Genomic DNA, 15,125 nt, shown 5'->3' with positions numbered 1-15,125 from the left:
ATGTTTTTCTCAAGTAGAACAAATGTTTCTTTACCTGCTCCTTGTTGTGATATGTTTCAGTTCTTGAAGGTTGACTTGAAGATGTCTTTTTTCTGGTGAGTGAAATAAAATAAATAGTTGCTCTCAGGTTAGTAAGAATGTCTCTGCTTTGAAACAAAGGACAGAGTTACTCACCGAGTCCACAATAAGACAGCGAGGGGTATTAAAACCAGGAGAGCAGCACACACTCCTGCAGCTGTGGCCGGAATCCATCTTCTTGTAATCGTTTGGACGGTGAGAGTCTTTCCAGGGGATCTGATGATTTTAGGTGATTGGACAGCACAGGAGTAGTTCCCTGCATGCTGGCTGCTGACTGGGTCTAGAACCAGCTGTTTGTTTTGGTTCTCTGTCCGGGTCAGAAGTCGACTGTTCAAGAACCAAATGTAGTTTGTGTTGTCAGTCAGAGGACAGCTGGTACTGCAGGTCAGTGTGACTCTCTGGCCCTCTGTCACCACTGCAGAGGGAGTGAATGTCACCTTCACTCCTGAAAGATGGTTACAGTGATCAGTATATGTAGAGGAGACGTATATGAACTCTCTGAAATCCTTAAACCTCAACAACAAAATAGGTGTTTTTTTTAGCGTCTTCTGATCTGCCACCCCTTTGTTAAGGTCTGGCTAAAACTATGCTAGCCTATAGTTAGAGGAAGATCTCTGTCATACTAAAATTAAACAAAATGGTCTACTTGTAGGAAATAGGACATGAATCTCCAATGTCAAAGTTTTATTTTATTTTTTTTAGACGCACAACTGTCTTTCCCAACATTATGAAAACAGTAGAAAAAGCAGTAGACTGAATGCAGCTCATCTAATTTAGAAAATAAATAGCTGAATTGAATTTGATGAATCAATCAGTCATTCCCTAAACAATATATAAATAGTAATTGAATCCAAAGCACTACCTGTGACAACCAAAGTGACTCCAGGTGAATCAGACTTTGTTTCCATTCTTTGTCATTTGTCTGGAGTCTGAACATGTATTCTGCTGAGTCATTCTTCTTCAGGTTTGTAATGCTCAGGTTGTGCTGGTTCTTCATGTTGCCATGGTACTCCAGACGACCTGTAGCTTCAGTCAGCTCTTCAGCATCCTTCTGACCTCTGCTCTTTATTTTATACCATACTTTATTCTTTGGCTGCTGCTGGTGGTTTGGATGTGAATATTCACTTGAAATATTCACTGAAGAGCCTCGGAGAGCACAGATTCTCCTGCTGACATAATTCACACTCCAACAGTTTCTATCCTCACTACCTGAAATACATGAAAGACAAATCTCCGTTTAAACTTTAAGTCACTTCTAACTTCTAGAGTTAATTTAAAGAAATTTTTAATTAAAATGTCTGTGTGGTAGATGTCAACTTTGCACAAGACATGCATATATATTTTAAGTAGCAAAAGTGAATCTATTGAATTGCCAGGCCAAACAAGATATAACTTTAATTTGATCTGTATTAAAAGTTGTTATCCTTTGACAAAATTGTTAGTAATTTAATAATAGTTATACGTTTGTTCATACTCACAGACGTCAGGAGAGTGCAGATCCTGGAAGCCTTTTACAGTACATGAGAAGCTGTCAACAGAAGTGGTGGGAACTACAAACTGTGGTTTCTCTTCCTGTCTGTCTTTGTCATTGTGTTTCCTTCTGAGGGCAGTTTGAAGGCCAGTGAGAGCACAGCTGGTGTCACAGGTCAGTCTGACATGGTCTTTTTGAGGTGCAGGACTCTTTTGAACATGGACTTCTGTGAGGAGTAGATGAAGATTTTAAATATGTTTTTTTAAATGAGATGAGAGATTTTGGGGTACACGGTGTGTTTTGTTGATGTTGTAGTAACCTCTAGGATATGTGATGGAGCAGGGCTCATCCACTGATGTCTGTTTATTGGAACACATTCTCCCTTTAGCATAGGTCACACTAAAGCAGGTTGATGTGATAGAATCTGGATGAAGAGAAATTGTCAGTATTTATCAAACTTGCTCCATTAGTAATTGTGGTTCATAAGCTTTATAATGTATGGGCCAAGTGCATAAATAATACAGTTATTCTTGAAAGTAAAACATCTTTAGTCAGAGGTGTTGTAACTTGATAAGAGCTAAATGTTGTGAGTGAACCACTGAGACTTCAGGCGCTCTGAGATGCTCGTAGCCTTTGATAGCACAGGAGTATGTGACTGCTTTCTCACTGCTGACCAGATGTTGGTACCAGGGAGACCAGTCCTGATAGAGAAACTCTCTGTTCTTGTACCAGATGTAGGCTGCAGGGTTTTCAGTCAGAGGACAGCTGGTGCTACACATCAGTGTTACTGTCTGTCCCTCTGTGGCAGGAATCACCTTTACCTGCAGGTCTGGGATTGTCATGTTCTATTTAGATCTCATGCCCTGATCACTGTTAAAATAAGCAAAACATTATAGATATATAATAAGCACTTTACCTGCAACCTGGACCTGTACTTTTTTTGGCAAGCAGTTTCCTTGTTCGTCATTATTTTCTTTGCAGCAGTATGCATTTGCATCGCTCTCTGTTAGATCATTGATTGTAAGAGTGAAGTCTTTAGTTTTGGACATAACACGATTGCCATCTGCAGCCAGCTCATTCAAAACAGAGGTAGATCCATCTCTGTGTACAGTGTACCACTTCATGTTTGAAGTGGGATGTCGATAAGAGCAGGGCAGATCCACTGATGAACCTTTTAAGGCGCAGATGCTGTTTTCTTGTCCCTGAACCCCTTTAAAGGAATTTGAATTAGTGAATTTATAGGTTTTATAACATTCTTCTCCACACCAATTGTTAAAATATACCAATCTCATATTTGTAAAAGATCGTACTCTCATAGTGCAATGCATCTGAAGAGCTTATAACAGCAGCATATGTGAAAATCTTAATAATTTGAACTTCTCTATTTGAATATAAATCCATTGACATTTTGTACAATATGTCTACAAATTAACACCTACTGTGAGCTACCAATACAATCTTTTTTTACTACAGTTCACATACTATAAGACAGGATAAAAGTAAATCATACCTGAGAGGTACAGGATAAAACCCATGAACACACATCCAGCTTCCTTCACAAACATGGTTGTTGTAGTCTCCAGCTAATGGTCAGAAAGTCAATTTCATAATTTAATGACCTTAGTACAAGTGCTGTGTTCACGAAAACCCATAAAATATAAAGAATAAACGAATGAGTCTCCTTATAGAGACAGAATGGACCACTGATTAAGGTGTGGGCTGGTAGAAGACAAATGGCATCTGTGACACCACAGAATCACTTCCTCATTACTCTAAAATGAGACCTCTAGTGAAGAATCTATGTATCGCAATATTTATTTGACATAAGTTAGGTCTAGTTTTATCATTGAAAGCTTGGAATTTAACCTCAGGGTATTTTTTCTTTCACTCTATATTTTAACACAATTATTATTAGTAATTTATTTGACATTTTTTACAATAAATAATTGCATTGAAATTGATGTTTAAGTTGTCAAAGTGAGAAGAGACACCTAAAGTGTTCTGTGGTTGTTTGACACCTAAAGTGTTCTGTGGTTGTTTTGTGGTAGGAAAAAAAGAGGCTGTAGTCATGATCTGTATGTTCCATTAGTTGACCGCATCACATGCTGTGGAACATATCTTTTTCACATTAGAAACAATTGTACAAAGACTTATTTGAGGTCATAGCTGCAAATCATCCCGAAAGTAACACAACATATATAGAGCACACTAGAAACAGCCACAGAGTGCTGCAATTATGTTGGTCTGGCAAACCAGCCAGACAATGAGATAAAGAAAATAGCGTGTTTGCTTTTAAGAGACACATCATGACAATGCAGACAAATACACGTTCACATTCAACACAACAGAATAATAAATACATAAATAAGACTCTCCCCCATATGTTTGTACTTTGTTAAACACTTGCCTGTCCCTGCTATGATATTGAAGTTTTTATCCAGTCACTAACACTATCAGGGCAGGGCTCCATTGCTAAATACCTTGGCAACAAACTTGTTCATTTAAACTGCATTGTCTGGATGGTAGAGTAGAGGGCATCTGTGTGGTTGTCAGAGAGATGGAGTCTGCTATAGTGTTGGTCATCCTGCTCTGTTTGCTGACCGTAGATGTTTTCATACATAGGACCAGGGTTTAGCTGAAGAGACAAGACAAATAATATCACTGCCAGTTACAGTATGTTACAGTATTGTATTGCATTCAAAGGCATCTACAGCTGTACTGATTAAAGTGTTTTGAATTTCTTTTGCATATATTTTGCAAATGTGTGTGTGTGTGTGTTATAAAGACTTTGACCCTTTTTTTTTGCATTTACCCTAAATGTTAAATTAGACAAAGTATTGATTTATTGTCTCGTTAAAAGTATGCAAAGAAAACTACTTTTTACTTGCAGGTTTTACTGACTATTACATAGTTCATAACAAGAATCTTATCTTGACTGGTCGATTATACAATGAATGATAAAAATAAATTATTTACATATTTGATATTATTTACATAAAACATTGTAAGATGTTGATGCATTGTATACAATGCATCAACTTGAAAGCTATAGCTTTCAAATCTGGACTCTTACCATGACAAGCAGGTATACCAATATACCTTAATGTGGCTTCACAGTGATACTTAAGACACATGTTTGTTTAACAAGTAGAAACCTGAGAGAAAGCGAGGAAACATTTAGCAGTAACATGATTCCCTTTGAGGAGAAGTTTGCTAGATAGATGAGGGGGATGTTTTTCTGATGAAGCAGGGTTGTATAAATCCTGTTCTTTACCTGCTCCATGTTGTCTGATGCTTCAGTTCTCTGAGATTGACGGGAAGACTTCTTCATTCTGATTTATAAAATGAATCAATATGTGAATGAATAACTGATGTCAGATCAGAGTTTGAATATTATTGCTTTGAAACAGAGGACAGTGTTACTCACCGAGTCCACAATAAGACAGCGAGGGGTATTAAAACCAGTAGAGCAGCACACACTCCTGCAGCTGTGGCTGGCATCCATTTTCTTGTAATCGTTTGGACGGTGAGAGTCTTTTCCTGAGAGATGGTATTCTGGGCTTTGACAGCACAGGAGTAGTTCCCTGCATGCTGGCTGCTGACTGGGTCTAGAACCAGGTCTTTGCTTTGGTTCTCTGTCCGGGTCAGAAGTCGACTGTTCAAGAACCAAATGTAGTTTGTGTTGTCAGTCAGAGGACAGCTGGTACTGCAGGTCAGTGTGACTCTCTGGCCCTCTGTCACCACTGCAGAGGGAGTGAACTCCACCTTCAGGTCTGAAAGATGATTAGAGTGGTCAGTTAATAGTAAGTATATATTGGTCTCATAAAGCATTAGTGTACTGACAGCCACGTACCTTCAACCTGGAGGTGAATTCTGTTGGCCAAGCAGAACATTGGTTGGTCACCTTTCTCAGTACAGCAGTAAATGTTTTCATCACTCTCTGACACATCTTTGATTTTTAGAGTCAGGTGAGCCTCTTCCAACATGTTATACATTACACGATATTGTTCTCCATAGAGCTCCTTCTGAACATACATATATCCATCCCAGTGTATAGTGTACCATTTCATGCTTGAGCTATGTAGAGCAGAGCAGGGCAAATTAACTGATGAACCCTTTAAGGCACAGAAGCGGTTTGCCTCAACCTGAATCCCTTTAACAGAAGATTTAATCAGCAAACATAACAACATATGTGGGGAAATATTGTATATACAATCACAATTGAATGTTTTATATGAATTATTCTGCAATGTCTACACTTTGTCTACATATTAAAACCTACTAGATATTTTGTTGGTACAGTTCACAGTATAATATGAGAAAGTCAAAGTCATTCATACCTGAAATGTACAGGATAAAACCAATGAATGCACATCCAACTTCTGCTACGAACATGGCTTTTGAAGTCTTAATCATATGATTGTATAATTAAATAGCCTTATTACTACTGTGTTTATTAAAATCCATAAAACATACAGACTATACATTAATTGGTCTCCTTACAGGGAGAGGATGGACCACTGATTAATGTGAGGGCTGCTAGAAGACAAACTGCATCTGTGTCACTACAGCATCACTTCCTTCCTACTCTTTGTAAAATGAGACCTCTAGTGAAGAATCTATGTTGTGCAGTATATATTTGACTTAAATTATGTCCTATTTTGTCATTGAACATTGGGACTTTAACCTCAGGGTATACACACACTTTTTATTATTTATGTATTTTAGACATTTTAACATTTTAATGAATTTCATTTTGTTACAAGCAAAACTTTGTGTTAGAGCGAGAAGAGAGACACATAGAGCTTTCTGTGGTTGTTTTGTGGTAGGAAAAAAAAAGAGGCTGCAGTCATGATCTGTATGCCAGCCAGTAGTTGACCGCATCCCATGCAGAGCTACATATTTTTCACAATTTCAACAATTGTACACAGACTTATTTGAAGTCACAGCTGCAAATCATCCAGAAAGTAACACACACACACACACACACACACACACACACACACACACACACACACACACACACAAATGTATGTGCGCCGCTGACACAACCTTCCAATAAGAAGTAAAAGTATATTATTTCGCTTTTTTTTTGTAGCATCCATGGAACTCCTTCCATACAAAGTTTTATGCAATCCTTTTCAAATTCTGTGTTGTGTTCTGTTACGAAAAATACATACAGTATTAAGTATAGACATTTTTCTTGTAAACTTTCCTCCGACACACAGCCAAAATGTATCACACCTCATATTTGAAAATTTGTATTAAAAAAGTAAGATGTTTTTTTTTAGATTCATCTGTTGGTTAAGCTCAATACTTTATGAGGAACTGGATCTAAAGTTGACAACAGCATACACAGCAGGCTCCTGTTCTTTGGGCTCATGTGGTTGGATGGTGGAGTGAAGAGGAGCTGCCTGGGTCTTGGAGAAGAAGACTCTGCTATAGTTAAGTTCTTCCTGCTCTGCTGGTTGAGCCCAGATGTTTTCATACACAGGGTCAGCGATAGGCTGATGAAAGAAAAGAAAAATAACATTACTTAACACCCTGATATCTGACTGTGACCCAAACAAGAAGGATTCAACTTTAGTGACGTAATTGGCAGTTTTTATATAATGCATTACACAATAAATATTCAGTGGCAGGAGGAATACTTTCAAAGTATAATGATTCTATCCAAAATATGCTTTGTTATTTCGTCAGAGTAATGCATTTTAAAGACATTTTCCATCCTACATTATACAGTATATCTTAATGCCTAGTGTATTTCTTTGTCAGTAAAAATACGTTTTGTGTCACTTCAAGAATCAGTACATGAGGGTGATGTTTTCTAACACAGCATATTGTGTAAATTCCTTTTCTTTGTGTAGAAGCCAAACGTTCATTAATTAACTGCTTTGTGCTCACTGTATCAGTAATAATTATTTTTTAAGGATTTTTGTAAAAGTGACCAGTAATTTCTCAGTCGAAAATTTTAAATCCTATAGCCCTGTTATAAGGCGTTAATGTTGTTGAAGAACTTTTTCGAAACGTCTGATTTATTATTATTTTTTTTTTCAAAGATATTTTTTGGCATTTTTCTGCTTTATTGACAGTGCAGAGAGACAAGGCAAGGCAAGGCAAGTTTATTTATATAGCACAATTCAGACACAAGGCCACTCAAAGTGCTTTACAGGGGCAAGATTAGAATACATAAAACACATTATAAAACATTTAAAAGCGAATAAAAGAAGCAAAAAAAAAAAAAAAAAGAAAAAAAAGCCAAACGTTCATTAATTACAGAGGTGAAATGGGGCAGAGAGGGGAGTGACATGCAGAGAACGACCGCGGGTGGGAATCAAACCCAGGTCTGCTGCTGGGCCCGGCCCGGGGGGGGATGCCCTACCAACTGAGCTAAGGGCGCCCCCAAAACGTCAGATTTTTACCTGCTCAATGTTTTCAGCTGCTTCAGTTTCAGGAGATTGGCGTGAAGTCCTCCTTCTTCTGGTTAGTGAAATGAATAAATATACACATAAACAAATAATTTCGGATTAGAAATGTAATGTTATGTAACAGAGCACAGTGTTGTTTACCTAATCAATAAGAAGACAACCAGAGGTATAATAACCAGGAGAGCAGCACACACTCCTGCAGCTGTAGCTGGTATCCATTTTCTTGTAATAGTGTGAACAGTGAGAGTCTTTTCCTGAGAGCTGGTGTTCTGGGGTTTGACAGCACAGGAGTAGTTTCCTGCATGCTGGCTGCTGACTGGGTCTAGAACCAGGTGTTTGTTTTGGTTCTCTGTCCGGGTCAGAAGTCGACTGTTCAAGAACCAAATGTAGTTTGTGTTGTCAGTCAGAGGACAGCTGGTACTGCAGGTCAGTGTGACTCTCTGGCCCTCTGTCACCACTGCAGAGGGAGAACACTCCACCTTCAGGCCTGAAAGATGGTTACATTCGTTAAACATGAGCTACCCCGAAAAATATTCTGCAGTTTTGAGTGTTAATCTGCCTTTATTGTTCTTGTTCAGACATTAATGAGTGAAGTCTGCTGAGTGCTGTAGAGCCATGATAGAGAGTTACCTGTAAACATCACAAGTACTTTATGTTTCCTCTCTTTGTCATCCTGCTTTCCGGACACGTATTCTTTGTCATACAATTCCACATGACCTGTAGCTAGAATGTAAGATTGACCATTTCAGCTTAGGTGTTTAATATTTTTTCATTATTAAGTATTTAAAATATTCTTATGTGTGATTGTAGTGTTGTGCATATACCATTGCACTGCTGAAAAATATATAGTAAAGGAAAATATGTACAACCAATGTATACATATATTGAAAGGTGTTTTTTACTACCTCCCATGATGTTTGAACATTATTTAAATCATCTTATTTTTGATTTCCTCTTTTATATTCTGTAGGCCTATACAAAATATAAAATGTCCCAGTCCAAACAGACCAGAGACCAGAGCATAGATGCTACAAGTCAGTGTGACATCTGTCAGGATACAATAAATGAATGTTTTATCAGTTACTACCTTATGTTAAATTGTATAACTTAAAGGCCTACTTCACCGGTTTGAATATGAAGGTGTATTGAATTCTGAGATCCTATGTAGTATAAATGTGCGAAAAAAATTGAAATCGGTTCATCCTAGCCTGAGAAAAGGCAGAAAGAGTGTTTTTTTAACCCTATATTTCTCTTTCTCGTTACATCACAGAAAGAGAAATATAGGGTTAAAAAAAAACTTACTTTGTAAATATTACTGTGATGTCTTTTACTGTGACATCACAGTAATATTTACAAAGTACGTTTTTTTTAAAAAAAACACTCTTTCTGCCTTTTCTCAGGCTAGGATGAACCGATTTTAATTTTTTTCGCACATTTATACTACATAGGATCTCAGAATTCAATACACCTTCATATTCAAACCGGTGAAGTAGGCCTTTAAAGATGACCTCTCAAATTCTGGACAAAAACAATTATACAATTGAAATATAAAATAATCATATAAACTGAACTCAAGCATTAAGAAAACACAAATTATATTGATGTCAGTTTTAAAGTATTTAATAACTGGCAGCCACTGTACCTTCAATATGGAGCTGAATTCTGTTGCGCCAGCAGGGTTTTGGTTTGTCAGCATTTTTTTTCTCTGTCACGTCTTTGATTTTAAGACTAAAGTCACTCTTTTCAGACACATAGGATACTCCATCTCTTTTGGCAGACTCATTTAAGACTTGCATGTAGTCATCCCGGTGTACTGTGCACCATTTCATACTTGAAGTAGGATGTTGAGCAGAGCAGGTCAGATCCACTGATGAACCTTTTAAGGCACATATCCGTATTGCCGGTCCCCGAACTCCTTTAACAGAAGATTTTATGAGCACAAATCTGGACAGATGTATCTATACCATTTGAACAGGTGCTAATCTATCCTATCCTTATCCTAATGCATGTTATTACACACTTTTCTGTTTTTTTAATCAGTTTTCAATTCTGTAAAATTAAAAAAAGAAAACAATTACGATTTGAGTCAAACACCTAAAATAAAAAGTGTACAGTTATTTAACATTTAATAAAAATATAATAAAAAATCAGGCATACCTGAGATGTATAGGATGAAACCCATAAACACACATCCAGCTTTTGCCGATACCATGGCTGTTGTAGTCTGTCAGTTTCTAACTTAAAATATCTTAAAATCTAATAGAAAGATGTATCCCAGAATTGATATTGGCCTTAACAGAAATGCTGCATTCATTAGAAAATAACCCAGCAGTTCACTTACACCCTAAAGGCTGGCGAGAACTGTAAGTCAATGTGAAGGCGTCTGACGGATTACAAGCAGCTCTGACATCAACACTTCACTTCCTTTTAGGTTAAGTGATTATATTTATAGGAAATATAACACCATTTAATCTGACATGCAGATCAGAAGATGACTCAAGATTTAGAACACACAAATAACATCAAGCAATAACTGAGGAAACACTATCATCCATCTCACATTAAGGAAACACCAGACATTAACTCTGAGCAATAGATACAAGTAATAGAAAGTTTAATAGTGCAAAACAAGAACAACAATAGATTACTAAGAGAAAGTAGATGTACTGAAGGGAGTAAAACCAACAAAAATAAAGTTGGGGTATCAAAAGGAGCTAAATGAAATACGGTAAAAACTATTTCACTACTTTAAATACAAATAAAGGATACATGAAGATGTAAAACCTAATAATATATGTATATTTTAAGCCATCCAAGTAACACTCCATCATGCTGTGGCTAATGCTGGCTGAATTTAACTGCAAACAAATGTAGTAAGCAACATTGAAAAACGTTGATAGATTTTAGATAGCTAGTCAGGTAAAATAATAATTGATTACAATTGTATTTTTAATCAACTTGATAGATTGTTTACTGTGTGACTTCCCCCACGGTTTACATGGATTACTGTTTGTTGTTGTATCTCTTCAATCTTGTGTGCTCAGTCATATTTTCCACTGTTTGCTGATGTGACGGAAATGTGTGGCTCTCATTTTGAACTCATTTAATCTCCCCTGCTACCACTTTATCAAATGGAAACACTAATGTGAGATCAACATCAATATTGATAACAGTCAGATGCAGTGTTTGTGTGTGAAAGAAAGATAAAGTAAAAAAAAAATCAACACAGTACTTAGCTACTCGTCTTAATGAACAAGGTGAAAACATAGCCCGGGTCATTTGAAAAAGACAACAGATGTTCACTCTGGGGTCCTGTTTTGTGTCAAGTTAACAACAGCAACGTGCACAGGATCCTTTACTTTGGACTAGTGTGGCTGGATGGTGGAGTAGAGACAATCTGTCTGATTCTTTGAGAAGTGAACTCTGCTATTGTGTAGATCATCCTGCTCTGTTGGATGATCTGAGATGACTTCATACACTGGACCAAGGTTTAGCTGATAAGACAAAAGACCAAATACATTGCTTTACCTTATGCTGCAATTAAATGTTTTTGCTCTACCTACCTGTAGTATGTATGCTTGTATAGTGCAGCAGACTTTTTAAATTCTATTCCTTACCTGTTCCCTGTTGTCGGATGTTTCAGTTCTATGCAATTGACTTGAAGTTCTCTTCTTTCTAGTTAGTGAAATAAAAAAAGAAATTCATTAATAAGTGACTTCTGATCTGAGATTGAATGTCATTGCTCTGAAACAAAGCACTGCGTTTCTTACCTGATCAATACGAAGACAACAAGTGGTATAATAACCAGTAGGGCAGCACACACTCCTGCAGCTGCTGCTGGTATCCATTTTCTTGTGATTGTTCGAACAGTGAGAGTCTTTTCCTGAGAGCTGGTGTTCTGGGGTTTGACAGCACAGTAGTAGTTTCCTGCATGCTGGCTGCTGACTGGGTCTAGAACCAGGTGTTTGCTTTGGTTCTCTGTCCGGGTCAGAAGTCGACTGTTCAAGAACCAAATGTAGTTTGTGTTGTCAGTCAGAGGACAGCTGGTACTGCAGGTCAGTGTGACTCTCTGGCCCTCTGTCACCACTGCAGAGGGAGTGAACTCCACCTTCAGGCCTGAAAGATGGTTACATTGGTCACTAATAGTAATGAGAAATGCTGTAGGTTGTTTGTCAGTATCTATCCAAAAAAATTCTCCCTGAAATGGATGAAGGAAGCACAGATTATTCCAAAATAAACAGCCAGTCCATGTTTTCCACATGAGCGAGCCCTGACATATTCTTCAGTGTTGAGTGAAATGTTATTGCTCTGCCTTTATTCGTCTTATTAGACAATAATGAGTGAAGTCTGCTAAGTGGTGATAGAGAGGGGCTGTTACGGAGCAACACATTTCTTTGTTAAACATATAAAACATATATAAGATATATTTATATTAAGACTTACCTGTAACAATCACTATTACTCCATAAAAATCAGACCGTTTCCACTCTGTGTCATCCTGCTGGAGTCTGAACACGTATTCTGCTGAGTCATTCTTCTTCAGGTTTGTAATGCTCAGGATGTGCTGGTTCTTCATGTTGTCATGGTACTCCAGACGACCTGTAGCTTCAGTCAGCTCTTCAGCATCCTTCTGACCTCTGCTCTTTATTTTGTACCATACTTTATTCTTTGGCTTCTGTTTTTCAGGATGCAAATATTTACTTGAAATATTCACTGTAGAGCCTTCCAGTGCACAGATTCTCCTTCTGTCATAATTCACACTCCAACAGTTTGTGTTATTGCTACCTGAAATATAGATGCAAGACATGTCATAGGCAGCAAAAATGTGTGTTTAACTATAAACATGGGGAAATGATAAAGTATTGGATTTGATTGACATTGTATCTTAAATGTTGTTATTCTTTGCTTTTTCTTGTTAATAAATGATTAATTTACAAACATTACATTCTAAATATTTTTGATGTTCTAATGTATAATTATAGTGTTCTGTGAACAAAGTGTGATTAAGATAACATAGGTGAAATGTACAAATTACAATCAGCAATTTAATATATTGTACATTACAGTTAGACAAGCTCAACAAAGGGGGCGCCCTTAGCTCAGTTGGTAGGGCGCCCAGCAGCAGACCCGGTTTCGATTCCCGCCCGTGGTCGTTCTCTACATGTCACTCCCCTCTCTGCCCCATTTCACCTCTGTCTCACAGTAAAGCATAAAAATGCCCAAAAAATATCTTAAAAAAAAAAAAAAAAGACAAGCTCAACAATAATATTTTCTTGTAAAGTGATAGCATAGTGTTTGCCAGCACACTCAATCGCTGACTAAAATACACCTAGCAAGCTTTCTATTAACCACAGTGTTGAATCAGTTCAGTCTCATCAGAAATAATGGAGAAATCTGGTATGTATTACTTCATAGCTAGTAAGTGGGTGGTTCTGTTAATTTGTGCACCTCCAATGATGTTGGAAATTGTCCTCCTTACATCAGAGACTAAAGACAGTGTTCTTAGACAGTCCCAGGTTATAACAAACCATAGGAGGTCAATACTCACAGACTTCAGCAGAGAGCAGATCCTCCTTCACAGCACAGGAGAATCCTTCATCAGATAAAGATGGGTGAAGTGAAAACTGTTGCCTCCTACTGTCTGTTAGTAGGTATCCACCTTTGTACCACCTATAGGTAGTTTGCGAGCCAATCAGTGGACAGCTGGTGTTACAAGTCAGTGTGATATCACTCTTTGAAGGAGTCATTTGAACATGCACATCTGTTAGGAGATATAAATATACAATTTTCATTATTTATTGTGACAGTGAGGGGCTGCCTCTCTCATAATGGCGCCCAGATAAGGTCAGGATTTGATGCATTGATTCAAATCTTTAACTATACTGCTATAACTCAATGAATCAATTACATGAATTGTTAAATATGAGCTCTATGTTAGTAAAACAAACTATTGTAGCCGAACTCACTGTACAAATGAGGAAGTAAAAATATTTTTTTATTCTCTAAATGAAAGCAAATGCCACTGAGTTATTGAAATACATGATCATGCTTAGTCATTGCTTTTATGAAAAAAATACTTTACTGCCATTAAAAGCATTGGTGAGACGAGTGTTTGTGTGTTTCCTTGAGGTTGGGGAGAAACTTAACCTCTTGGATATGTGATGGAGCAGGGCTCATCCACTGATGTCTGGTTATGAGAACACATTCTCCCTTTAGCATAGGTCACACTAAAGCAGGTTGATGTGATAGAATCTGGATGAAGAGAAATGGTGTCAGATTGTAATAAACATTAGTCCATTAGTCATTGGATTTCATGAGCTTTATGATCCACGCCATGGTTCAAGTGCATTAATACAGTTATAGTTATTCTTGAAAGTAAAACATCTTTGGTCAAAGGTTTTGTAACTTCATATGAAGCTGAATGTTGCCACTGACCCACTGAGACTTCAGGCGCTCTGAGATGCTCGTAGCCTTTGATAGCACAGGAGTATGTGACTGCTTTCTCACTGCTGACCAGATGTTGGTACCAGGGAGACCAGTCCTGATAGAGAAACTCTCTGTTCTTGTACCAGATGTAGGCTGCAGGGTTTTCAGTCAGAGGACAGCTGGTGCTACACATCAGTGTTACTGTCTGTCCCTCTGTGGCAGGAATCACCTTTACCTGCAGGTCTGGGAGGATGGTGTTTTAATAAGAATGAATATATTGTCATACAAAGTAGTACTGTATGACGGACACACTTTACCTGTTACATTGAGCTGAATTCTTTTGTCCCAGCAATGACCTGGGTGGTCAGTTATTTCTCTGCAGCAGTAGTTATTGTCATCACTTTCTGACACATCTTTGATTTTTAGAGTTGGTTGAGTCTCATCTGACATGTTGTAAATTACACGATATCCATCGCTATAGAGCTCCTTCTGAACATACTTATACCCATCCCAGTGTATAGTGTACCATGTCATGCTTGAAGTATAAAGTTGATTAGAGCAGGGCAGATCCACTGATGAACCTTTTAAGGCACAGGTGCTGTATGCTCGTCCATCAACCCCTTTAACAGAAGGAAACATCTTGAGGACGTATACCTTTTTAAAATCATACCTCCCTATAGAAAACATTAAATAATTATAGTATGGTATGAATGAACGGCATA

The 15,125-nt window shown here is 37.6% G+C and overlaps 1 protein-coding gene across 1 annotated transcript; it reads right to left on the bottom strand.

The window, feature by feature from the left end:
• Positions 1 to 11,342: 11,342 nt before the first annotated feature.
• LOC307252286 (uncharacterized protein) lies at positions 11,343 to 14,853 on the bottom strand (the record flags this gene model as incomplete). Its single annotated transcript, XM_080029923.1, has 6 exons — positions 11,343 to 11,471; positions 11,595 to 11,652; positions 11,748 to 12,093; positions 12,421 to 12,762; positions 14,413 to 14,556; positions 14,721 to 14,853. 6 exons carry the CDS (start codon positions 14,851 to 14,853, stop codon positions 11,343 to 11,345), a joined length of 1,152 nt encoding a protein of 383 aa, XP_079886049.1.
• Positions 14,854 to 15,125: the final 272 nt, after the last annotated feature.

The sequence above is a fragment of the Ammodytes marinus genome (assembly GCF_949987685.1).
Source record: "Ammodytes marinus genome assembly, chromosome: 6".
Lineage (NCBI taxonomy): Eukaryota > Metazoa > Chordata > Actinopteri > Uranoscopiformes > Ammodytidae > Ammodytes > Ammodytes marinus.
This window is presented reverse-complemented; position numbering and strand designations above follow the sequence as displayed.